A 27,829-nucleotide genomic window follows, 5' to 3' on the forward strand; every position below is an offset into this window, starting at 1 on the left:
TGTGTGTACGGTATGAGCTGGCTCGCTATATGCGCCACAGTGTAAACAACTCAGCCATAATGTTTACTCTCTCTCTCTCTCTCTCTCTCTCTCTCTCTCTCTCTCTCTCTCTCTCTCTCTCTCTCTCTCCCTCTTTCTTTCTTGCATTCATTCGATAAACACATATTCTCCTCTCTTCGTTCATCTCATCTTCCTCCTCCTCCTCCTCCTCCTCCTCCTCCTTCTCCTTCCACTTCTCTATTCTTTCAATACCGCCTCACATTTCCAAAACATGCTCTCTCCTCTTCCTCTTCCCCCTCTTCCTCCTCTGTTTGCTGTTCCTTCCTTATCACAATATTCCTCTTTTCTTTTCTCTTCCTCTTCATGTTCTTTCTCCATCTTTAGTAGATAGTGAAGGAAGAGGAGGAGGACTTATAGGAGAGAAGGATAGAGGTTAAGGAGGGAAGGGAAGGAAGGAAGGGGAGGGAGTCGACCTAGAGGCAAGGTAGGAGGAGGTGGTGGTGGAGGTGGAGGTGGAGGTGGAGGAGGTCCTATCTTTTAAGAGGTTGAAGGGTGTGTGGGGGGGTGAGGGAGGCAAAAGGGTGACTCCTTAATTAAGGCTTAGGTGATTATACTTGTCTGAAGTTACCTTTGCTGTTGTTGTTGTTGTTGTTGTTGATGGTGTGGTAGTGGTGGTGGTTATTTTTTTTTTCCTATTGTTATTGTTAGTAGTAATAGTAAGTAAATGTCTACTACTACTACTACTACTACTACTCTGGTTGTTCATGCGTATACTTCGAGATAACATTATCGAACCTGGTAGGGGAAATCTGAAGACGCAGTAAGATAACATAGGAAGCATAAGAACAACGATAAAGATAACAACGATAATAGTAATAGTGATGATAGTAATAATATTAGAAGAAGGATAATAATAATAATAATAAAAATAATAATAATAATAATAATGATAATGATGATGGCTATAATAATAATAATAATAATAATAATAGCGATAACAATAACAACAACTAAGGTCATTTAAGTTCATCATGTGACCTTCAAAACATTTCAGTCTAGTAAGGCCGCACCCGCCTCCTCCTCCTCCTCCTCCTCCTCCTCGTCTGCACAATACACCCACACTCAATAACTCACATCCGCCCCCTGTCAAGAGCTGGGGAAGGTTAGGAGGGAAAAAAATTGAGGTTATTCCCAATGTTATTTGTATAAAAAAGGTAATATAGAATCTCTGCTTATTGTCTTTTTTTCAGTTTTTTTTTTTTTTTTTTATCAGTTGTGTGATGGTAGTGGTATTTGTAGTTGTTGTTGTTTTTGTTATTGTTATTGTTGATTCATAGGTTGGGGAGGGAGAGGGGGAGGAGTAGGAGCAGGAGCAGGAGCAGGAAAAAAAAATACAAAGATACATACAGAGAGAGAGAGAGAGAGAGAGAGAGAGAAAAAAAAGTGTGCACGAATAGATACAAGAAAAATGTGATAAGAATCGGAGGAAAATAAAATAAGATAAAGAGAAGGATGAAGTAGAAGAAAAGAAGAAGAAGAAGAGTAAGAAGATGAAGGAGATGAAAGAAAAGAGCGGAAGAACAAGAGAGGGAATAAGAAAAAGAACAGACATGAAAAAGACTGGGAACTTATCTTGCCACAAAAGATAAGTGGCTTTTTTCCTGATAACTTCCGGTGTGTGTGTGTGTGTGTGTGTGTGTGTGTGTGTGTGTGTGTGTGTGTGTGTGTGTGTGTGTGTGTGTGTGTGTGTGTGTGAGAGAGAGAGAGAGAGAGAGAGAGAAGGGGAGGGAGAAGACGAGGAGGTGAAGGAGGGGGAAGAAGACGAGGAGGTGGAGGAGGAGGAAGAGAAGGGTGTGGCTACGGAAGGATATGGAACGTGTAGACTTTTAAATCACACACACACACACACACACACACACACACACACACACACACACACACACACACACACACACACACACACACACACACACACACACACACACACACACACTAAGCCTGCGAAAATATTGACACATTTAATCACTAGATCGACTGATATGATGCCAATATATTACTATGCTCAACTTTATTATTATTTTATTATTATTATTATTATTATTATTATTATTATTATTGTTGTTGTTGTTGTTGTTGTTATTATGTTCATTAGTGTAAGTGTGAATTTGGTTCATGATTCTAATGTTTTCGTGTTTGTTACCTGCTTTCTTTAATTAAAGTTATTTCTTTATGGAGAGAGAGAGAGAGAGAGTTAATTCACTAGATGTATTATAACTCTCTCTCTCTCTCTCTCTCTCTCTCTCTCTCTCTCTCTCTCTCTCTCTCTCTCTCTCTCTCTACCTTCCACTACTTACCTATCTTTATTCACTTCCTCCTCCTCCTCCTCCTCCTCCTCCTCCTCCTCCTCCTCCTCCTCCTTCTTCTCCTCCTCCTCCTCCTCCATCCTCTTCTTCCCAAGCGACCCCACCCACCTCTTTTTCACATCATATATCTTCTCTTTTACTCTTTATATCCTTCTTTCCCCTCCTCCACTTCCCTGAGCCATTCTTCTCTCTCTCTCTCTCTCTCTCTCTCTCTCTCTCTCTCTCTCTCTCTCTCTCTCTCTCTCTCTCTCTCTCTCTCTCTCTCTCTCTCTCTCTCTCTCATTCTCTAATCTTCCTCGAGCAAAAGAGGTTATCAGGATTAATGACTGCAAATGTGAGCAGTTAGTTATCCCTCGCTTCACCTGAATAACCGGTAATGAGAGAGAGAGAGAGAGAGAGAGAGAGAGAGAGAGAGAGAGAGAGAGAGAGAGAGAGAGCAATACTTAGAAACACTAGGCCGACCTCATTCTCTATTTTAGGTTACCCTCTCATTTTTTTTCCTTGAGAGAGAGAGAGAGAGAGAGAGAGAGAGAGAGAGAGAGAGAGACGTTCATGCACGATTATAAGACTTTCAAATATTTGCTTAAGATTGAGGAAGATAACAATAATAATAATGGCAGTAGTAATAATGATAATAATAATAATAATAATAATAATAATAATAAAAGTAATAGTAATAATAAAGACTGTATGGATCTAGTGGTATTAAAAACAGGGATTCTACACGTACAAAATTTTAAGAAGACCCAGTGGAAATTAAGACATACTAAGCGTTTCTCTAGTCATTTTAGTAATACCATAATGAAATCTTGACATATATATGAAAAAAAAACACTTAACCACCTCAGTGTTGGAACGCATTTGTTATTGAGATTTTTTTTTTTTTTTGTGTGGTTAGACGATTTTATACACATTAGTAAGGATCTATGGAGGTCAGAAGATAAATGGCAATAATCTTCACTATTTTAATCCCCACTCAAGTATTTAAAGCTGTATAAAGTCACCAAATAGTAAACAAAACCAATATTAACTCCTTCAATACTGGAAACACATTTTTACCTTGAGATTTGTGTACGGTTAGACCATTTTATTCACATTGGAAAGGGTCTATGGAGGTGGCAAGATTAATGGCAAGAGTCTTCACTATTGTAAACCCCACGTAAGTATTTAAAGCTGTACAAAATCACCAACTAGTAAGCAGAATACATATTAAAACATGTCATGGTACTGAAAGGGTTAAAAGAACACGACCAACCTTCCCCGTGGCTCTAAAAGTAGTTCTGAGTGGGAAAGAGTGGGAATTCCGAACGTTTCTTCATAGTGGCGCGGTGTTGGTAATGAATCAGAGAGAGCGCTGCGCAAGAGACGGGTGGGGAGGGAGGCAAGGCAAGGTGCGTCACTGTTTCCTGAAGGTGGTGGTGTGACGAAACGATTATGATGTTGCTTCCATCGTGGGGTGTTTGAATTTTGTTATACGTATGCTTTTATTTGTTCTGTTTCGTTTTTTTTTTTTTTTTTTATTGGGGAGTACTCCATCCAGGGCTAAGGAGACTGCTGGGAAGGCGTGAAAAAAAAAAAAAAAAGTGTTGGGATGATTATGGGCGAACTCTCAACTTTTACTTCCTTGTGTGAGTCTGTGGTGGTAGTAGTAGTGGTGGTGGTGGTGGTGGTAGTAGTAATAGTAGTAGTATATTTCGTTTTTAGTTTTATCTCGTTTTTTATATTTTTGTTTATTTGTGTTATATCTTGGTGGAAAAAAGGTAGTGTGGTGTTCCTTTCGTGTTATTATTGACTTATGTGTTTCTGTTACTTTTTCTATTTTTTTTTTTTTTTTTTTACTTATTACATTTATTTTCACTCTATTGTGCTTTGCTACCATTATTCTCAGTGTATTTTTTTGCTTATTTTTATTTTGATTTATTTTTTTATCTCATATTGTATAATGGCAGTAAGTGTATAGGCTGTATCTACTCTCCAGGAAATTCAGGTTTATATGTGTACGTTGTGCAGAAAAAAAAAGAATAATAAATAAAAGCTTGACCATATAAGGCATTGAGACCACGTGTGTGTGTGTGTGTGTGTGTGTGTGTGATGCAGAAACTATAATTATAACTACTACTACTACTACTACTACTACTACTACTACTACTACTACTACTACTACTACTACTACTACTACAACGTCGATGACCACTAAAGTTCCCGGAAGTGGCAACGGAAGTGACTTATAATGACTTAGAGACTTTTTTTCGGAATTACCTCCACCGGAAACGCACCCAACCCCATCCCTCCTCCTCCTCCTCCTCCTCCTCCTCCTCCTCCTCCTCCTCCTCCTCCTCCTCCTCCTTACTTTCGTTTTTATCGGGGCAACTTTTAAGTACATGTTTTGTGACGTTAACGAGAGAGAGAGAGAGAGAGAGAGAGAGAGAGAGAGAGAGAGAGAGAGGTTTATCGCCTCCCAACTTTTCTTAATTTTCTTTCCTACTTCATCTCTCTCTCTCTCTCTCTCTCTCTCTCTCTCTCTCTCTCTCTCTCTCTCTCTCTCTCTCTCTCGTGTCTTATGAATCAGCTTCGTCTGTTACGTCGAGAGAGAGAGAGAGAGAGAGAGAGAGAGCTTTGTTCCTTAAGAGAGTGAGACTGAAGCTTGTTTTAACTTAAACGTTTTTTGTTTGTTTCTCTCTCTCTCTCTCTCTCTCTCTCTCTCTCTCTCTCTCTCTCTCTCTCTCTCTCTCTCTCTCTCTCTCTCGTACTGCCATTTATGGACTTTGCCAGGGAGAGGAGGAGGAGGAAGAAGAGGAGGAATTTTAATCAACGCATTCATCAAAGGCGTATTGGAATGTGTGTGTGTGTGTGTGTGTGTGTGTGTGTGTGTGTGTGTGTGTGTGTGTGTGTGTGTGTGTGTGTGTGTGTGTGTGAAGTAAAAGATGAAGAAAAGAGAATGTATTGTGTTTATAAGAGAGAGAGAGAGAGAGAGAGAGAGAGAGAGACATGTGCAGGTCGAGAAGAGTAGGCCACGCCCACACACACACACACACACACACACACACACACACCGCCACGCCCACACTCACCCTCTCCCCCCCCCCACATACACCTGCCCTTCCCTTACCTTGTTAAGTTCAAATGTGGAGGCGAAAAGATAACATGATTGTGGTGAGAGAGAGAGAGAGAGAGAGAGAGAGAGAGAGAGAGAGAGAGAGAGAGAGAGCAAGGACGAGTGAGGGTTGAAGGACAAGGAGGAGGAGGAGGAGGAGGAGGAGGAGGAGGAGTAGTCACCATATAGAAAGTACTGTTTGTCTTGGTCACGGATATTTTTAAGCTTCAGGGGACATTAAGTGGTAAAGAGGAGGAGGAGGAGGCATAAAACACACACACACACACACACACACACACACCATCATCATGTTCCTCCTACACACGCCCTCACTACCTTGGCCGCCAAACTTGCCCCCCAGAGAGAGAGAGAGAGAGAGAGAGAGAGAGAGAGAGAGAGAGAGATTCGTGCCATATATATACTATTTAACTCATCGTCTCCCCATCTGCTAAACATGTTCCTTATTTCTGGGTTTCTCCTCTCCTTTCCTTTTCCTTCTCTTCCATTCTGATCTTTTATTATCTCTCCATGTCTCCTTCCCTCCCTTCTTGTTCTCATTTTTTTTTTTTTTATTCTCCATCCCCCTTTCTCTCTCTCTCTCTCTCTCTCTCTCTCTCTCTCTCTCTCTCTCTCTCTCTCTCTCTCTCTCTCTCTCTCTCTCTCTCTCTCTGCTTTTGTTTTCTTGTTTTATCTTACTTTCATATTTTGTTTGTAGTTTCCTTTCCTTCCTCTTCCATCTCTTCTTTCTTGCTGTTCGTATAAATGATATTAAATCTTATAATGGTACAGTACTACAGTTGTCTTCATAAATTCTTATCATTTTTGTATATGTACATGTGTGTGTGTGTGTGTGTGTGTGTGTGTGTGTGTGTGTGTGTGTGAAACTGCGAATGGCTGTACATGATCTGTTTTACTGTAACCTGATTTGAATTATATTTACTGTAGTTGTTGTGGTTATTGCTATTGTCTTATCCAGCATGTTACTACTAGTATGACTACAAATCATGCATTGTATATTACCAACATTGTTCTCAGCATCATGATTACTTTCACTCGTACCAATTTACAACAATACCATCCATCTCTTCCAGACATTGCTATCGACTGGTCAGACCACGCACTATGGTGGCCCAAGAAGAACATGTGGCTGACACACACCCGTTCCACCCTAGACCAGTACGGGGTTGGGGCGGCTGCAGAATTGGAATTTACTCCAATGCATAAAACCCTGCGTGTCCAGTTGCCAGATCTGCGGTACATGGAATTCAAGGTGGACTTCTCCAAAAAGACCTTCAATGCAGTGATTCAGCTGTGCAAGCAACTGGGTATGTGTAACGCAAGATGTGTTATGCAAGATTCTCTCTCTCTCTCTCTCTCTCTCTCTCTCTCTCTCTCTCTCTCTCTCTCTCTCTCTCACACACACACACACACACACACACACACACACACACACACAGTAAACAAGGAAGAGGAAAGAGTACAGAACGTGATTAAAAAAGAAGTACAAGCATGGAGAGTCTAAGATAAGAAAGATAAGGCTGATTTTCAGGAGGTGATTCAAAAACAACTAAAAGAAAAGAAGAAAATATGACAAACAAAATGATAGGAGTCCTCAAGACAAAAGAAAATCTAGTTAGAGAAATTGCAAAAAAAAAAAAGAGTGTAATCGTATTTGGAATAAAAGAAAAAATATAAAATATAGACCAAAAGAGAAAAGAAGAAATGAAATCAGTCAAAGACCTACTGAAGAATCTAAACGACGAAGATAGGCAGAACTTGGAAGAGGAAGTAGAAGAAATAAACAGAATGGGACCATATCAAGAAGGAAAAACGAGACCAATTAAAATACTACTAAAATCACAAGCAGCAACAGAAGAAATATTATATAGAACAACAAAACTTAGAGAAACAGAAGGCTGCAAGGATATCTATATAAAGAAAAATAGAAATGAGGAAGAAAGGAAGAGATACAACGAACTGGCGGCAGCAGTAAGGGAAAAAAATAATGAAAGGTCAGAAGAGGAAAAAAAGGCAGTTTTTTGGAGAATTCTAGGAGACAGGATAAGGAAATGGTATATAAACGATAAGGAAGAGAAAAAAGTTAAACAAGTTTAACTAAAAATGCTAAAGGCAAGAGACTAAAAATTAAGAGATTACATAAAGAAAGAAAATCTGGATATTGTATGCCTGGCTGAAACAAAACTAAATGAGGCAATCAAAATAGACTTGGATAATAGGTATAATGTATGGAGAAGAGACAGAGGGGGTAAAGGAGGAGGAGGAGTCATGATAATGTTAAGGAAGGAGATAGTGATAAACCAAGTGGAATGTGGGGAAGGAAAAGCAGAAGTACTGTATGTTAAGATGCATATTAATAAAAAAGAGTTAACAATCATTGTAACATATGTGCCACCAAAAACAAATTCATGGACCAATCAAGAATATAAAGACATGATAGATGACACAATAAGGAGTCTAACGAGAATCGTTAAAGAAAGGAGAAAAGTGATATTAGTAGGAGATTTCAACTGTAAAGAAGTGGACTGGGAAAATTATGAAAGTGGTATGGGGAAGAAGCCTGGGAGAAAGATTCTTGAACCTAATGATAGACAATATGATGGACCAGAGAGTAAAGGAATGCACAAGATTCAGAGGAAACGACGAGCCGGCGAGATTGGACCTAGTTTTTACAAGGGTATACAAATGAATGATGATATAAGATATAAGTGCCCATTGGGAAAGAGTGACCATGTAATATTAGAAATAGATATAGAAGAGGAAAGGAAGATAGAGACGATTCATACAAAGGAGACCGATTAAATTACAGAAAGGCTGATATTGAGAATCTCAAGAACTATTTTAAAACGTAAACTGGGAGGAGATGGAAAACTCAGAGACGATGCAAGAGAATATAACTTATTTTTGGAAATATACAAAACAGGAGTCAGGAATATGTCCCAAAATATAGACCTAAAGAAGAAGGAAAGAAAGATTGGTTTAATGCAAGGTGTGCTAGGGCAAAGGAGAAAAGAGATGGAGCATGGAAAAGGTGGAGGAGAAATAGAAATCCAGCAAATAAGGAAAACTTCAAGGCAGCGAGAAATGAATATGTTAAGGTGAGGAAGGAAGAGGAAAAGAACTTTGAAAAGGACATTGTCGAAAAATGTAAGGAGCAACCAAAATTGTTCTATAGATTCATAAATGGAAAAATTAGGCAAAAGAAACAATAGAAAGGTTAAAAGGAGAGAACGGGATGGTGGAAGACCCAAAAGTATGGCAGAACTATTAAATAATAAATTCCAGGAGGTCTTTACTAAGGAATCCAAATTTGAAAGGCCACAGGGTAATAGAGAGACAATCTATATGAAAGAGATTAAAGTAACCAAGCTTGAAATAAAAGAGTTAATGAAGGAACTGGATGAAGAGAAGGCAATGGGACCAGATGAAGTCTCAGGCAGAATACTGAAAGAATGTAGGGAAGAACTAGCAAGTCCTATATACAACATCATAAAATGCTCAATAGAAAATGGAACAGTACCAGTAGAATGGAAAAGAGCTGAGGTGGTTCCCATATATAAGAGCGGAAGGAAGGAAGAACCTTTAAATTACAGACCGGTATCACTAACTAGTGTAATATGCAAGATGTGTGAAAGAATAATAAAGAAACAATGGATCGAGTTCCTTGAAGACAACAAATTAATATCAAATAGCCAATTTGGTTTTAGAAAAGACGGTCGTGTGTAACTAATTTATTGAGTTTCTATTCTAGAATAGTTGATAGAGTACAAGAGAGAGAGGATGGGTTGACTGTATTTATTTGGATTTAAAAAAGGCGTTTGACAAAGTGCCACATGCAAGATTACTATGGAAGTTAGAGGAGAAGGGTGGCTTAAAAGGAAGCACATTGAGATGGATAGAAAATTATTTGAGGGGGAGAGAAATAAGGACGGTAGTTAAAGATATGAAGTCCAAGTGGAGAGCAGTAGAAAGCGGAGTGCCACAGGGGTCAGTATTGGCACCAATACTTTTCCTCATTTATATTAACGACATGCCAGAAGGAGTGAACAGCTACATAAATCTGTTTGCAGATGATACGAAACTGTGCAGAGTTATAAAGCAAAACGAGGATTGTGAAATACTGCAAGAAGACCTAAATAAGATCTGGGAATGGAGTAAAAAGTGGGAAATGGAATTCAATGTGAACAAAAGCCATGTCATGGAAATGGGAATCTATAAGATGGGAGATGGAGTAGAACTGGAGAAAGTAAAAAAGGAAAAGGACTTAGGAGTGACGATGGAAGAAGACAATCAACCGGTAAGCCATATTGATAGAATTTTTAGAGAAACATATAATTTCCTAAGGAATATTGGAGTAGCATATCACTACATGGACAAAGAAATTGATAAGTACTATAATAAGATCCAGATTGGAATATGCAGGAGTAGTGTGGACCCCTCATAAAAAGAAACACATAAGGAAGTTGGAGAGACTACAAAAAATGGCTACAAGAATGGTTCCAGAATTTGAAGGGATGACATATGAGGAGAGACTAAAGGCTATGGATCTACCAACCCTGGAACAAAGAAGGGAGAGAGGAGACCTGATACTAGTTTATAAATTGATCAACGGAATGGACCAAGTGGATAATGAGAAACTGATCCTGAGAGAAGAATATGACATCCAAAGCACAAGATCGCATAGTAAAAAGCTGAGAAAAGGAAGATGTCTGAGAGATGTTAAAAAATATAGTTTCCCGCAAAGATGTATTGAGACGTGGAACAGTTTAAATGAAGAAGTAGTGTCTGCAACGAGTGTGCATACTTTTAAAGTAAGATTGGATAAGTGTAGATATGGAGATGGGGCCACACGAGCATAAAGCCCAGGCCCTGTAAAACTACAACTAGGTAAATACACACACCGCGTAGTGTAGTGGTTAGCACGCTTGACTCACAATCAAGAGGGCCGGATTCGAATCCCGATAAGTGGCGAGGCAAATGGCCAAGTCTCTTAATATGTGGCCCCTGTTCACCTAGCAGTAAATAGGTATGGGATGTAAGTCGAGGGGTTGTGGCCTTGCTTTCCCGGTGTGTGGAGTACGTTATGATCTCAGTCCTACCCGAAGATCGGTCTATGAGCTCTGAGCTCGCTCCGTAATGGGGAAGACTGGCTGGGTGACCAGCAGGCAACCGTGGTGAATTACATGTAGTGGATAAGGTGGTGAGCATGGGATTGGGCAGACATTTATCCGTAGGTTTGAATCCCACCACATACCACTTTGAAGCTATGCCATTTGTCACGTGGTTTAAAGTTACCTACATATCACCATGATACCCAGGTTCTAGAATCTAGGTGGTTACACCAAAGATGCGCTTGGGTGGTGATATGGGCCTTAATATGGGCACCACTATAAATAAGATTGCCTGTGCTACTAATGGGCGGAAGCTGAACAGTGCTTCCCACATATACTCTTCAAGTATGCCTACAGGTGCTATAGGCCATAACATAAACACACACACACACATCTGATTAATGAATACAGTTTTTCTTCAGTCATAGATGGGCATTAGTATGTTTATCATTACTTCATGAATATGTATTTTCATCTGTAGATAGCAGATGGCATTTTTCTTCATGTGTAAATGGATGGTAGTGTTTTTATTAACACTTATGTGTTATGTATTTAATTCAACAAATACTTAGAAGCATTTTTCTCCATTCAAAGACAGTAAGTAGGTTATATTATACTGTACACCTTAACTATTCAAGAATGTGTATTTTCATCCTTATATAGCTGATGATGTCTTATCTTTACTCTAATTAAAATTCACTGTAAGAAAGCTGTACATATATACATCCCTAGGTAATCAAGAATATATATTTTCTTCTGTAGCTAGCCAGTATGACATGGAAGAAAATTAAAATATCAAATGCAAAGACAAGGCAATAGGAATGTACATAGTTCCTTTCCTTTATGTCAGAACCAGATAAATGCACAAACACGCATCACATATAATTCACATTTCAGGCATCCGCTACCCTGAGGAGCTGTCCTTCTGCAAGCCACTGTCACAGGATGATCTCAAGTGCAACTACAGTGAGAAGCAAATGAAGAAGAAGCCATCAGCAACCGTCAAGAATGGCACACCTGCAGACACCAACTCCTTCATTGCCAACAAGAGCCACAACTCCACCAATGGCTCCCTTGACCGTTCCAGCGGCTCCCACAACAACACCCTCAACTCTTCTGGTGGCAGGACGCCCATCAGCCCTCCGGTGAGGTCCTGAAGATGATAATAAAGAGATAAAGAAATTTCTTATTGATTTTTGCTTTTATATAGGGATTCAGGTACTTCTTATTAATGAGGTAAATGCAAATATTTATTGTAAGTTATGTTCTTAATCATACACAGATAAAGAACATTAGTAATGATCTTGGTTTATTTTTAAGGTATTTTTGTATTTTATTTTGGCATATTGGCGGAGAACTTTTTGGACATTCTGGGAAAAATGAACTTTCTTTATTTCTCACAAGAAAAAAGTAAATGCATATATTTACTTGCATATTTACATGCTTGTGAGGGATCAGCACCACATCACATATAATGAGTAGCTGACATATACATTACTCAAATCTGGTCTGCAGGGAGGCACATGGAAGCACAACACAAGCAATAATGGCATTGGGAGCCTGAACAGCACCCTGGACAGCATTGATGGTACTGACGATTTGAGAGCTTCCCTTGTCAATTCTCCTGCGCGTCCGCCAGATGACATACGCAACAAAGCCCTTCGCCCCAAATCTCTCCTCGAGAAGGCCAGGATGAATGTGGCGTAAGTCTTGACAGGCAGCTGTTGCTTTTTAGAATGTTGAGTGTCGTTACTCGAATGCTGAAGTACTACGGGTTCTTTTCTTTGATATTGTTTTTTTTCAGTATTATAACAAGAGAAGAATAAATTAATGGTCTTCAAAAGTGTTATCATGAAACAGAAAAATGATTAGTTGATAAAAGTATAATTGTTTGTAAAGTTTACCATTCAGGCTTTGAGGCACATTAGAGATATATTGTCTTCAGTCTAAGGTGATGAATTCTTTCAGATGGTTGGACTCCTCACTGTCCATAATGGAGCAAGGTGTGCGGGAGTTTAGCGTGCTGTTGCTCCGCTTCAAATTTTTCTCCTTTTATGACCTAAACCCAAAGTACGATGCAGTGCGCATTAACTTCATCTATGAACAGGGCAAGTGGGCCATTCTTAATGAGGAGATTGATTGTACCGAGGAGGAGATGCTCATGTTTGCAGCTTTACAGGTTTGTCACTCATACTTTAATGGATATTAAAGAATAACTGATATTTATCTTGATTTAATATGCCTTTTTTTATATTTAATACTTTTTTTTTTTTTTTTTTTTTTTTTTTTAGCTATATGATAATATGAATAGCTCTATTTGACTATTTATTGTGTATGTGTGTGTTCAGTTCTCCAACACCCTATATGTGTTATAGAATATGAGTAGTATTATGTGTGCCCTTTATAAGTTCATTAATCACATGTGTGTATATGCTCATTTTTCTTTTCTTCATGTCTACTTAATCAGAATCTGCAATTAAAGTCATGTACTATTTCAGCTTCAAGTCACGCTGCAGATGAACAAACCACAGCCTGAGCCCAACATTGGGAGTGAGGATGACATTGATAGGATGATGAATGATCTCCAGATGTCCCTTGAGGGTTCCCATGTGTCTTCCAACCCAGCAGACATCATGCACATCCCTGAGCTGGCTGATTACCTGAAATTCATGAAGTGTGTAGTGGCATGTTTATATAGTGAATAAGATGACATGCTTAGTATATTCATAAATCTCTTATCATGTGTTGCAGACAGAGGCATGGATGAAATTATTAATTCTTTGATTATTTAATGTCTTAGATTTAAATTGATTGAAGCTTTGATCATAAATAAAGCAGTAGTTAAATTTATTGAAGTTTTGATCATGAATAAAGCAGTAGTTTGTTATCTCTGTTTATATGGTCCTATTGCAATGGAAATTTTCTATTGTCTTATGAAATGAGGAATCTTTACACAAGTCTTTTTATTCCAGACCCCGTCGGTTCACCCTAAAGGGCTTCAAGCAGTATTACTTTACCTGTAAAGACATGTGTCTTCGTTACTACAAGAGCAGTGACAACACCAATGAAGAGCCCATAGAGAAGATCAGCTTAAGGGGCTGCGAGGTCACCCCAGACGTCAACATTTCCCAGCAGCGCTATGGTGTCAAGCTAGAGGTGCCTGCTCCAGATGGCATGATGACAGATTATATCATCAGATTTGCCACGGTAAGTTTGCCTCTCTCTCTCTCTTGTGGTTGTGTGGAAGTTGTCGTGTGACTTTCTTTTTCATTCTTTAATGACTGGTTAATACTGGCAACGACTGTGATTCCAGATCTGAGTGTTGGCATTTTGAGGCTCGATTAGGCTCTATTTGACCTGAGAGGCAACCTTTTAATTTTAACCCTTGCTGTTTATCCAGATAGTGAAATGATAGAACTAAAAGCTGTATATATGTAGTGTTTTATGTATTCTTTTATTCTTTTATTTGAAATGACCATATTATTTTTATTTGAAATTTTGAACAGCAAGCATATGTATTCATCTTCAATCCTTAAATGTGCTATGAAAATTTATTTGACCTATACAAAATATAGAAATGAGTTTTCTTTAGGTGGATGATATTGGAAAATGTTAAGTTGATACAAACATCTTTCTGGCATTAATAGTAAACATGCCATGATTGTTTTTGCAGGAAGACCAGTATGCTCGTTGGTTGGCTGCCATGAGACTTGCTGCCAAGGGCAAGTCTTTAGCTGACTCCTCTTATGAGAGTGAAGTCAAGTCCATCCAGGCCTTCCTTGCCATGCAGCACCCATCTGCCCCTCAGATCAATCCTGAATCTCTGGACATCCAGCCTGAGGACTACATGTCTCCTCGCTACTCCCGCCGCATCAGAGGCAAGGTGAGGCTTACTTGGCAAGTTATACCTTCTGCCAGAGACTCTTATCTTCAAGTTTCCTATACATTTACTAGCATATGCAGTTTATCATGTGAAACTTCATGCTGTTTTATACATTATAAGTGGTGTGATGTATTAACTTTTCATTCATGAAAACTTCAGAATTGATAACCATATATCTTGTTGATCTATGCCACATGTGCTGCAGCCTCTTGCATGTTGTGGGTTAGAGGTGCAGGAGCCTCTCAACTAAGGTGTGATTCACAGAGTAAGTGCATCATCCCTCCAGCACACCTGTTAGGGAGGCTTTGTGTGGCTTTTAGCCATAACTCCTTTATTGAGTCTAGTTGTAATGACTAAAGAAAGGCCCTCCAAGTATGATGAAATGTGTAAAACAAGGAAGTACATGCAAGCAATTAGTGGGTTTTAAGTCTGCTAAAAAGTAGTAAAATAGAGTAGCAATTAAAGAAGTGCTGTTGAGATGATGCTATAATTTGCTCTTTATAGACCATTCAAACACCACTGTATTTAGATAGACTGGGTAGTTACAGAGGGAGTAATTGAGGGATTGAATTGCCCCATGATTGTCTTCCCACATCCAATCCACATACATACCAAAAATTGATAAATAAGATAATAATAATGGTAATAATAATACTAATAATAGTAATAATGATAATAATAATAATAATAATAATAACAATAATAGTAATAATAGCAGTAATTCAATGAATGAATAAAATGATATTGATAATGATAAAAGTAATAATAACAGAATACAATGAATGAATAAAATAATGATAATAATAATAATAATAATAATATAATATATAAATAGATAAAAGAAAATACTTGAAATGAATAAAAGAAATGAGGTTCAACCGAGGAGAATTTGAGATAATGATACATAACGTTACATCTTTTTTTCCTTTGCTGTTAGCCAGGCTCAGCTTGCATCCCAGGACCTGACCCGGTAAATGTGTGACACTATGCTCTTAATTACTATTGAAGTCTCTTGTACAAGCACAGTGCTGTTCCTGTTAGTGATGTGTGTTGTGTCTGGTAGATGACTGCACCTTCCTCATAGAAAAGCTGTACATCCTCATCACTACATTCAAAGACAAAAGTTTGGTGTTGGTTCCCCTCTCTAATTTTTGCAGTACTCTGAATGCACTTTATTTATAGTATTTCTGTTTAGGCCGGGAACACACAAGCGACTTTGTGGCGCCATGCTTTGGCACCACATCTTGGTGGGGATGTAGCTCCTTTGTTTAGAAGCTGTTCTGCACACACAAGCGTCTGTGGCCAGCGACTGTGGCGAGCTGTCGCTCATCCCTGTCACAAGGACTTGCGCACATGAGTGACTGTGGTCGAGCTATGGACAGTCAGTCACATACCAAACGTGGCACCACAACATAGTGCCATAGTCACTAAACTCCACCACAACGTGGTGCCACAAAGTTGCTCATGTGTTCTTAGCTTTATACTTTTTTATTCCTCAGTCATCAGTTCATTAATCAATAGAACTGGGATTTTTTTCTTTTACCCTAGATCACACACTGGTGCAGCTGAGTTTCTTTGTTATCCTGTCTTAAATCAAATATATACCTTAATACTTTCCTACAGTACTGATCATGGCATTGGATCCTTGTCTCATATTGGTTGTGGGACACTAATTTTATCCTTAGCAATTAGTTTACTCTGCAGTCTCTTGCACACTCATGCAGTAGAAAAATTATTTATTCAAGCCCACTAGCCAATTTTGTTTAATCTGATTGGATTTTTTTTTTCTCATTAGAATAAACATAACTAAAGAGTTGTATAGCTTCTCCATTTTCTTTTCTAGCTGTGTGTCCTTGAGATAAATTGATGGATTTCCTTGTGTTTGGCACTTTAACCAGTGTCTCACCTCATGACTTGCACAGCAAACACAAACACTTATCATATGGATGATTACTATAGCTGTCTGTTTTTTTATTCTTTGCACAGGGGGGTTGGTGTGGAGCACAATATCCTGAATATATGGTAAATTGTGGCTTAATGTGTGGTGTGTGAACCCTCCACCAGCACTCACGCAATACCTTAATGTAAACACTTTGACTCATTAGCAGCCACCTGTGGGAGTCCTTTGCATGCTCATATATAGAGTGGCTTGGGATTACTCATTTGTTAACTTCATCCTCCTTGGACCAGCAACTTTGGTGGTCAGCAGAATTATTTCCATTTTCTTTTATATAGCTTAATCTTTGTTTTCTTCTTTTCTTGTGTGTTGGTATTTTATTCATTATGTTCCTCCATGTGTGCTGGGTTTTTGTCCCTCCCTTACCCATCACCACCCTTCCACCATTCTTTCTTTTATCCTGCAATATTTTTTTTATTTGATGCATACCTGTTAAAAGAATATTTCCTTATTTTTTGTCACAGTATCACCATTTGTGTGCTTTTTCATTCTTTAAAATACAAGTATATATACTATTGCTAATTATATAAATTTGCAAGGCATTTTCCTGCACATGTATTGTTTGTATTCACTGATAAGCACATTTAGGGGATAAAATAATGTGGAAAGATATGTTTTCTTATTGGCATATAAAGCCTGACAAACTGGTTTTTATATGTTTACCAATTCTTAGTATTCTAAGGCATTCAGCTTTTCTTTGCTTTCATTGTCATTTCAAAAAACCTGATTCTTTGTGTTTAGGTAAACACTGTTTCTATGAAGAATATGCTTATTTTTTGTCATAATTTTGCACAAATTCTTTATTATTTTATAAATTAAAGTTAAAGGCACTTTGCTGAGTAACATGATATTAAGTGCTAAAATCATTCAGATCCCTCAAAGGTAACCATTGCACACATTTTCATTACTTTATTGAATTTTTGTGAAGATTATTTTGAGCTTGATGTGTAAAGATGACTCTTATCACATTGCTGTTCTAAAAGAATCAGTAATCTATTGCTTGACTGAGTCTTAGTGAATTTGCACCACTTTTAGCTTATACTGTACTGTTAGATAATCAGTGCTCATTGATGCTCTTTTTGATTATTGGAAAAGAAACTATCTTATGTTTTTAAGTTTTATTTGAAGTTGGCTTAAGAAACAAATATTGATGCAATTTTGGGTCCATGTATTTAATTAGATATTTTCTAAGTTTTCAAAAAGTAATAATAAGAAAGATTTATCTATGTGTGTGATTAATTAAAGAAACAGAACTTAAATCGTATCTCTTCCTTGTGTAGGGTGTGCAGCGTATCCTTGAGGCACATGCCAATGTGAAGGACTTGCCGCTGGTGGACGCCAAGCTGCAGTACATCCGTGCGTGGCAGGCACTGCCAGACTATGGCATCGCTCTCTTCCTGGTCAAGCACATGGGTCACAAGGTGATGATTTTGTTTATTTGTGCAAAAGACCACATCACTGACTGCAAATAAGAGAGAGAGAAAGAGAGAGAGAGATATGCAACTGTGTTCTAGCCTAAAGATACAGAATATCATCTTGTTCTCTTTCTTTTGCCTTTCATCAAATGTGTTGTGGTAGAACTGTAGCTCCCAAGACAGAAGTTCCCTTTATCATTTACATTGCATTTTCTTACAGCGTGAGGAGTTGCTGGGTGTAGCATTCAACAGGATAATGAGGATGGAACCTGGCAGTGGTGACCACATCAAGACATGGCGCTACAACACAATGAAGGTGTGTGTTGCTGCCTCTCCACTCCACTAAACCATACCTGCCAATATTTAGTTTATATTATAGGGTCTTACAACTGCAAAAAAAAGTTTCAAATTTTAAAACTTTTCACTAGGAATTTAATAAAAAGTAGAATGAAGATTGGTTTGGAAACAGAATCTGAAATCATAAAATGAACTTATTAAGAGCATGAATGTTAAAAGTAGCATTATAAAGTCATAACAGTATAGTAGTACATTGGTACCTTGAGATACTAGTTTAATTTGTTCTTTGACAGTGCTTGTATGTCTAATTGCTCATATCTCAAAATAATTTTCCCCATTCATATGCATTGAAATGCCATTAATTCATTCCAACCTCCCCAAAAAGAGCATCCCAATTTCATTTACATGTTTTAGGTAAGAAAAGGTATTTATAAGTAATAAATATTGAATAAAAACATCATAAAACATAACAAAAGAAAATATAGATAGATAAATTGGTTTTATAAATTAATTTGTCTTGGAGTGGTGCATTCCTTGGGATGTTACCCAGCTGCATCTTGCCCCCCACCTGTCAATCAGCTAGTGTGTACAAATATAGCCACCAATATGAGACCAGCTGCTCTAATAACCCCAGAAGAGCTCGTTGACAACCCTGTAAACATTATTCATAAAATAAATGAAGTTTTAAGTAGGCAAGAGGGAGAGAGAGAGAGAGAGAGAGAGAGAGAGAGAGAGAGAGAACCTTGTTCCCCTCCTTGGTGATCAGCATGTGATAACTGTGCATGGGGGAGGTAGGTGGAGATGGGATAAGTTTATTTTGCCTTTTCAATTATGTACACATATATACTTTATCAATGCATAAGAATATATAAAATAAAAGCATAAGTTTATTTAGTGTTCTTATCTTAGAGTACAGTGGAACAATGCGTGCTTTGGGGTCCGAGGGGTCTCCAAGATGGGTTCAAATCCTCTCCACGGTCCGAGTGTAGGTTGGGCTTCCTCACTCGGGGCAGCAGTTTCCAGCGGATGGGCTTTGAGATAGGAGGTACCCAAAAAAGTATCCCCTTTAACCCATAAATTCTCATGAAAAGCCCACATGGTATAAAAATATAAAAGATGTTTTCAGCTAATGGTGGTGAATTGTGGAGGAGGGAGAGAGGGAAGAAGGTTTTATGTAGGAGAGGCCAGCCAAGGGCAACACAATATTAGAAAATGAAAAAAAAAGAAGGACCATTTGAGTGCTGGTTCTCTAAAAGATAAGTAGATAGTTAGCCAGAATTAGGGAGCAAATGTCTTGATACCTCCCTCTTAAAAGAAGTCAAGTCATAGGAAGATGGAGGTACAGAAGCAGTTAGGGAGTTCCAGAGTTTACCAGTGAAAGGTATGAATGATTGAGAGTACTGGTTAACTCTTGTATTAGAGGGTTGGGCAGAATAGGGATGAGGGGAAGAAGAAAGCCTTGTGCAGTGAGGCCTGAAGGGTTGGTCATCTCTGAAAAGACGTGGAAAGATGTAGGGTGGTATCATCAGCATAGGAGTGGATAGGGCAAGAATGAATTAATGAACGATAGAAAGAGAGTGGGTGACAGGACAGAACTCTGAGGAACACCACTATTAATAGATTTAGGAGAACAGTGGCCGTCTACCATGGCTGTAATAGAATGGTCGTAAAGAAAACGAGATAAAGTTGCAGAGAGAAGGATAGAAACTGTAGTAGGACAGTTTGAAAATCAAAGCTTTATGCCAGACTCTATCAAAAGCTTTTGATATGTCTGACACAACAGCAAAAGTTTCACTGAAATCTCTAAAAGAGGATGACCAAGACTCAGTAAGGAAAGCCAGAAGATCACCAGTAGAGCGACCTTGACGGAAGCCATACTGGCGATCAGATCGAAGATTGTGAAGTGACAGATGTTTAAGATTCTTCCTATTCAGGATAGATTAAAAAACTTTAGACAAGCAAGAGATTAAAACTACAGGACGGTAGTTAGAGGGATTAGAACGGTCACCCTTTTTAGGAACAAGAAGGAAAGGTAGAAGTTGAAAGGCATAGTTGAAAGAGTTTGGCCAGGTAAGGTGCAAGCACGGAGGCACAGTTTTTGAGAACATTAGGAGGGAACCCATCAGGTCCATAAGCCTACCGAGGGTTTAGGCCAGCAAGGGCATGGATAACATCATTACAAAGAATTTTGATTGAAGGCATGAAAAAGTCAGAGGGAGGGACAAGCCCAGTATTATCCAAAGTGGAGTTGTTAGCAAAGGTTTGAGAGAAGAGTTCAGCTTTAGAGATAGAAAAGATGGCAGTGGTGCCATCAGGATGAAATAAAGGAGAGAAAGATGAAGAAGTGAAATTATTGGAGATGTTTTTGGATGCAGGCATCATTCACACGTAAACATTAAAAATGAATTAAAACTACACTTTCTTTAAACATTAAAAAAAGTTAAATAAATACTGTGAAAATGATAAAAGAACAATCACAATGCATGAGATCCACAGAAAACATGTAGATACCAGCCCAGCTGAGGCTGGACCAATGTGCCGACTAATGACACCATCCCAAAGTATGACTTGTATCTCAAAATTTTGCTCATATCTCCACACAAAAAATAGATCAAATTGTGGCTTGTATCTCAAATAACTTGTATCTCTAATAGCTCATATCTCATGGTAGTATTGTATATGTTACTCAACTTAAGTCCCAGTTGCAGATCTGTCATGTATGTACATACTGTTATTTCCTCTCAGGCCTGGAATGTGAACTGGGAGACAAAACACATGATGATCCAGTTTGAAGAGGACAATGTGGTGTTTTCTTGCCTCACAGCAGACTGCAAGGTGAGACTGTGGGGAAGCTGCTGGATGGCTTTGCTCACCCTTTTAGCTTGTTTTCATTTATTGTGCTTGTCAGATTCATTCTGCACAAACAGATGATTTTATTTATTCATATTCTCCTTGTCAATCATTATGAAATAAATTGTATTTGATAGATTATTGTCCTCATCTGTCTTTATACTTAAATAGTGCTTGATCCATGTCAAAATTCTCTCACTCTTTTCATACATATATGGTTGATTTTGTTTAACAGGTGGTGCATGAGTTCATTGGAGGATACATTTTCCTGTCCATGCGAACCAAGGATGCCAATCAGAACCTGAATGAGGAGCTGTTCCACAAGCTGACCGGTGGGTGGGTCTGAGGGACCGGCAAGCAGTGGCCTTAGCAGCGTGAGGTGTGTCAAGCTTCCATGTACATGTTTGGAAATTATATTCTTGGAGGAATTGTTACTGATGAAGAGTTTCAGAGTTTATCTTGCCAGTTTCATATTACTCTAATCTATATTAATAAAAAAATATGACAGATCTATTTTAACTACTTATATAGTATGTTGATGCTGACAAATTCTGTTTAACGAAAAAGTCATAAGTTATGTAAAAGTTGCACGTGTTTATTGAATAAGCTTCCAAATATTACATATTAATTAGAAACTTTGGTATTGACTTGAATATGACATGGCTTCCATCATATCATTTTTACATTTTACATTGCATACTTACACAGTATTGTTCTCAGTAGTCATGGGCTTTGTTACTCTACTAGCATTATTGCAACATGTGGAGTAATGCTTCCATTCTCTTGTGTTCATCTAATAAATGTATTGTTATATTTGTATTTATGCATTGCTCTGATGACTCCTTCCCCTGAAAAAATGTCTCCCAAGAAAAGAAAGAGAGAAGAGACTACATCTTTGTCCTTTCATGCTCACTTTCTCTTTAATATGCTTGTTTGTCCATTATATTCATTCTATTCCCTGGATACAAGTTTCATACAGTTTGTAAAATTTTATCTTTTCCCTCTGATTTCTGTTATGTTGATATTTTGTAAGTGTATTTTTATGTTGGTTTGACATGCCTCTTTAGATGGGAGCTGAAACAAGGAGTTAGTAAGTATGTGTGTATGCACATGTGCTGTATCTCTTGTCATCAGAGCCACACAGATAATTTGTTAGTCTTTTGCAATACTAGTTGGAAAATGACATTTGCTAACATGATGACTTAAATCATGTTTGGATAACATTCAGTCTTTGGCTAACATTAAGTAAATATGTCTGTACTTTGTTCCTTTCTTGTAAATATTTAGAATAAGTTATAAATCTCTTACGTTAACCAACCTGTTATGGCTGGGAACTGGAGTTATGCTGTTTGTGTAAAAGTTTGTTAGAGGTTGAGCTAATAATTCATATTTGCTAGGTAAGCTAATTCTTGTACCTACTTATTATGAATTTGTCTTCCTCCGCCATACAACTTTCATTTTATTTTTTTCATTCATTTATTTATTCTTCTTAATGAAGAGAAGGTGATGTCCAAGAACAACTCGAATTTTTTTTAAAGTTTAAACTACAACATATTGATTTAATTATGCTACTTCACAGTCTTTATTGAATATCAGGATACAATGTGTAGGTAAGGAATTACCAAAAATCTATGTAAAAGAAAATGTTCAGTCTAGTTTTGAGCTTGTACTGTAGGAAAGTGGACATCATCATAGAGTGACTGCCTACATATGCTGTAGGCAGTCACTGTCTTATGTTGTCTTGCCTGAAGATGTTAATGCTACAACTGGGAAGAATGTTGTTGGTAGGGCTGGCAAGGCAGAGCTGGGGGTTGACCACCAAAGCAAAAGCACTCACCGGCCACTCAGACATGTACATAAGCTGACATTCAGTTGCTTTTTTGTTTTTGCTTGCTTTCTGCATTGTTTTGATGACATTAAATATTTTAATGCATAATAATCTGTAAAGCATTATTGTTACTTGACTAAGTAAGTTAAAGATAAACTGTAGCTTCTTCTCCAAACGAATATTTATTTTAGTAAGTACTGTGTATTGAATTACAAGATCTGATGGATGACAGAATATATTTAAATGAGGACATTATTTTAAAGATGCAAACAAAAAGTACAATGAGGGAAAATATTATGCTGTCCCACCATATACCTACAGTGAATTGTGACTACACACCTCCATTAACATGAGGGTTTCTGAACAGTTGTAGAGGCCTGGCTCAAGATTTGCTTGTGTCCCACTCCCTGTGCTCAAAATGCTAGACAATCATGGAACATATTGGGAGGTACTCAGAGGTTATGTGTGTTACAGTACTAGAAATGCTTTAAATAGATTAGTTCTTGCCTACCCTCATATCAAATGCCATGTTATGTATGAATATTTCAAAGATGTCTTTGAAGAAAATGGAATTGTAAGAGAAGATAGAAATATTGGTCAGGGATGTTTTTATCCAGCAATGTTATGTGAATGTGGAGTGATATCATGAATACTTGGCCAAAAGTCTGGTAGTGTTTGTGTGCTCAGGAAAGATACAATACCTTACCCTTAACTGCCTGTATTGTTCTTTGTTGAAGCACGTGTGTGTGTGTGTGTGTGTGTGTGTGTGTGTGTGTGTGTGTGTGTGTGTGTGTGTGTGTGTGTATTTGAGAGAGAGAGAGAGATTTAATTCTTCTTTTATTCTGTTCTCTCTCTCTCTCTCTCTCTCTCTCTCTCTCTCTCTCTCTCTCTCTCTCTCTCTCTCTCTCTCTCTCTCTCTCTCTCTCTCTCTCTCTCTCTCTCTCTCTCTCTCTCTCTCTCTCTCTCCTTCTATGATACTTCATGTACTTCCCAGTTTTTCCATTCATTCTAATTTCACAAATGCTACACTTACAGGAATGTGCTGGATATGGCATATCAGGTGTAGTTTTTAATGTGAAAGCTGGATATCATGTCACATCATGAGGATTCTCTGCAAAACATGGGCATGATAAGTGTGTACTCTGAAACAAAATTCCACTTTTTTACTTGTAACTGTATCACTTGAAATATTCAGTCCCTCTTATTGGAATATTTACAATTATGAATTAAGAGGTACACTAGTTGCCTTCATCATTAAGAGTTGTTATTAAGATGGAGTGGATGCTACCACCAACCAACCTTGGCCATTTATCATTGTAGCGTGATAGAGTAGTAAGGATTTTGTGAAAATTGTCTATTCACTTATAGTGAGGAATAGACAACATTCATACGATAGAAACTATTTTGACATTTCCTAGTGTACTGTGCACATCTTTGTGGTTGCCTGACTATTCATTTTTAAGCTTGCTTGAGGTACAAGATTATATTCCTTCAAACATCCAGATAATTGTGGCTTATACAGAGTTGAAGTCCATCCATGAATAACTGCCTTTGAATGATTCCTGCTGGTGTGGTCAGGACATACAGAACTTGTCCATTTATGGTGTTTGCCAACTGTAGCCTTATTAATGGTGCCTACTCTGCATTTAATGCTGAAATATATGTATAATACAGTGACAATGAATTTTACTCATACCAGCTGGTATGAAGATGGTGACCACTTATTCTTTTAAGATGAAATCAGTATATGTAACATTGCCATCAGAGAGAGAGAGAGAGAGAGAGAGAGAGAGAGAGAAGAGGGAGGGGAGAGGGACTGGAAGGTGGGTGTGGAGGGGGAGAGGAAGATGGCGGAGAGGGCTATGGCAGATGGTCAAAGGGAGCTCTACCCAGTGGCAACTGCTCAGAACTCAGAAACAAGGATGTCAGGTATCACTTTTGCTTGAAATATAGGCAGAAAACTGCTCCATACATACATATGTACCTACATACACTTGTGATATATAACTCGACAAGCTTTTGTGATGTATATTTGATATATTGATTAGTTTGCAGCATTTGTGTATACGTAGTTATTATGGTTTGTGTTATGATAGTTGTTGTACACTAATTGTACTAGTTGACAGATTACATTATACTAGCATTATTATATTGAAAATAGTGCACTGGTGTTGATTGTGGCAAATTAATCTTAATATTGGTGGCAAACGCATCCTGTGGAAACTGCAAAGCCATTGCTGTGGTAACTGATCCATGCCATCAGTGCCATGGCCAGTGGGTGGATCTGCAAGGTTTACGTTCACTGTGGGCTGCCACCCACAGTGCAATGGCTGACAGCCCTGCGGGTTCAGTGCGCAACAATGACTGTGAGCATTTATAATCAATATTAATACTACCATAGGCGGTGCTGGACTGACAGGAGGGTAATCTCACCTGGTGGGTTTCCCCAACTAAGGTAGGAGAAGAAACATTCCATTGTTGTGCCAGCCCCAATCATTAAGTAAACAACCACAAAGACAATGCTATAATACTAAGCTGGAGAGTGCAACATATGTGGCAGAAAATACACAAACAGGCAAAGAAGGATTTTAGTTGAGTTGTAATTTGATTAATTCATAAGATAGCATTAATGACTGGAAAAAGAGTGTCACCAAGATGATTGGTTAGAGATGCCTTAAAAGCAGTGACACTGAGAAGATACTACACTTTCTGGTAAAGAATTCTAAGTATAAGTACCTCTAATGCTAAATTTATCTTCTAATATCTAACCAAGAGTGTAATGTACACAGAAAATTTTTTACTGATACCCTCTCATGTGCATAAAAGCTGAGCAATAAAAATAAATCTTCAGGTTTTATCGAAGAATCTCCACAAAAAATCTGTCAGTAGTATTTAATGTGTCATGACAAAGAAGTCTGCCTTGGATGGAGTACCAATTAAAGACATTTTAAGCATTCTCGGTAACTAAAATGTTTCATAGCTCAGACTGTTTCAGTCCACTTTCTCTGCACTCCTTTTAACAATCTCAAGGCATCCTGTGTTCCAGATTGATGAAGAATAATAATGGTCATATGAGTGTGGTGAAGAGAGATAATATGAATGAAGACTCATGATCAACTGTGGACTTAAAGATATTCTCAGTCACTCTGTTTGCTTTATGTTACATTAGCTATATGTTGGTGGAACTTAAAAGAAACATTAGCCGTGATGCTCAAATTCATGACAGCTCTTTCATTGGTATAACCCTACCATCAAGGAGGTAATGACCTGAGACATCCAGTAAAACCCAGTCAACCAGTTTCTTTTGGAATCTTACTAATGCACACTTGGAGGAGTTCATCTGAAGTTCCCAAGAGGTAGCCAATTGATGTAAAGTGTTGATATCGCCTGGACATATGCCATATCTCTCAACTAATTAAGAACAGAGGAGCAACTTAAAGCTGAAGGTCGTCAGCAAATATTCTAACAGCAGAGGTGATATTATGATTAATATGATTAACATAAATAAGAAAAGAAGAGAGCCCAAAACAGACTCCACTAAAACTTCCCTTGAATGGCTGTGTTGATTATTAGCCACACGTGCTTCTATCAACCAAAAATTCCTTAGTCCAATAAAACAGTTTATATTTGTACTAAGACTAAATAGTTTGTCTAAAAGAATAGAATGACATCATCAAAAGCTTTTGAAAAATGAAAAAAAAAAAAAAAAAAATACGTCAACATTGAAGCCTTGATCCAGCCAGGCACTGCAGGAAGCAACATGGTGGTAAATTAGAACTAACTGGTCCTCAGTGCCAGGCCTGAAGCCATATTGATCTTCACCTAACAGATTATTAGACTGGGCATAGTCATAGATAAATTTGACAAAATGTATTCTATTGTCTCTACACAGGTGGGAGTTTACAGAAACTGGTCTGTACATCAAAGGGGTGTAATGTTTCTTGCTATACCCAAGTATTTTTCCAATCAAGAGAGAGTTGTACTGGTTTCCTTAGATTTGCGGTAAAGGAAAAGGAGTGGATGCGCCACTTCAAACACAAGCCTTCACATGATGGGAGTGAATTGCATACGGCCCATTGCAGAGGAAGGGTCAAGTTTAGATATGGCATTGTGTATTTGGTCTCTCTCTCTCTCTCTCTCTCTCTCTCTCTCTCTCTCTCTCTCTCTCTTATTAGAGGAGCTGGGTGGCGTAGTTGGTTAAGGCGGCTCGTGTTCCAATCCTTGCCAAACCTAGTAGCCCGGTGGGAGATGTAGCGTTCTCCCGTTAACCCTATTATAGTGGTGCCACATGAACTTAGCTGTTGCGACGCCTAATGGAATAATTTTTCTCTCTTATTGGTGCTACTACTATTTCAACTACTAGTAGTGTTAGAAAAATTAATACTACTATGAAAATTACTACTGTTACTACTACTACTACTACTACTACTACTACTATACCTACAGGTTGGACCTCCCAAATCCGGTAACTGCCGGAACTGAGACTTGCCGGATTACGTTTTTTTCTATACTATAGGTAGTCCTCGTGTACCCTAAAACACCCTACACGCTTTTACCTAGTCAGTCTGTATTATAACTATAACATTGCTTGAATATGACACGTGTTAAGAAAAAAAAATGCGTTGCTGCGTTATAGCGGCGTTCCGGCAAACTTACATTATTCCTGAAAATTTTGATCATTCCCGCAAATTAAAATTATGCTGGATTATCGAATTTGCCGCATTACGGAATTCCGGATATCGCAGGTCAAAACCTCTACTGCTGCTACTACTAATAATACTGCTGCTTTTTTCTCTCTATGTAAGAGTGAGAAACGGCCAAGGTCAAGAAAAAATTGTGAATAGTAAGAAAAACAAAACAAAACAGGTACTGCTGGTCCCTAAACAAGCTAAACAGATAATCAAAAGGGAACTCCCAGGATGATAGGAGTCAACATTTTTTTTTCATTATATACAGATGTATTTTTTTTTTCTTACTTTGCATGAAGATAACTAGATAGTGCATGTAGTTTCG

At 38.1% G+C, this 27,829-nt stretch overlaps 1 protein-coding gene across 5 annotated transcripts in view; it reads left to right on the forward strand.

The window, feature by feature from the left end:
- Positions 1-23,412, forward strand: part of LOC123499136 (unc-112-related protein-like) — a 48,811-nt gene extending 25,399 nt beyond the window's left edge. For 4 of the 5 annotated variants that reach the window (XM_045246787.1, XM_045246790.1, XM_045246788.1 and 1 more), the window contains exons 3-14: positions 6,549-6,782; positions 11,484-11,731; positions 12,102-12,289; positions 12,555-12,765; positions 13,085-13,260; positions 13,559-13,793; positions 14,260-14,469; positions 16,456-16,491; positions 17,707-17,847; positions 18,062-18,157; positions 20,884-20,973; positions 21,224-23,412. In XM_045246787.1, coding sequence (XP_045102722.1) covers positions 6,549-6,782; positions 11,484-11,731; positions 12,102-12,289; positions 12,555-12,765; positions 13,085-13,260; positions 13,559-13,793; positions 14,260-14,469; positions 16,456-16,491; positions 17,707-17,847; positions 18,062-18,157; positions 20,884-20,973; positions 21,224-21,334 — 1,976 coding nt within the window. In that variant the 3' untranslated portion in view covers positions 21,335-23,412. The remainder of the gene's footprint in view (positions 1-6,548; positions 6,783-11,483; positions 11,732-12,101; positions 12,290-12,554; positions 12,766-13,084; positions 13,261-13,558; positions 13,794-14,259; positions 14,470-16,455; positions 16,492-17,706; positions 17,848-18,061; positions 18,158-20,883; positions 20,974-21,223) is intronic. The other variant, XM_045246791.1, reaches the window with a different exon arrangement.
- The last annotated feature ends 4,417 nt before the right edge of the window (positions 23,413-27,829 follow it).

Source organism: Portunus trituberculatus, chromosome 49 (genome assembly GCF_017591435.1).
Source record: "Portunus trituberculatus isolate SZX2019 chromosome 49, ASM1759143v1, whole genome shotgun sequence".
Lineage (NCBI taxonomy): Eukaryota > Metazoa > Arthropoda > Malacostraca > Decapoda > Portunidae > Portunus > Portunus trituberculatus.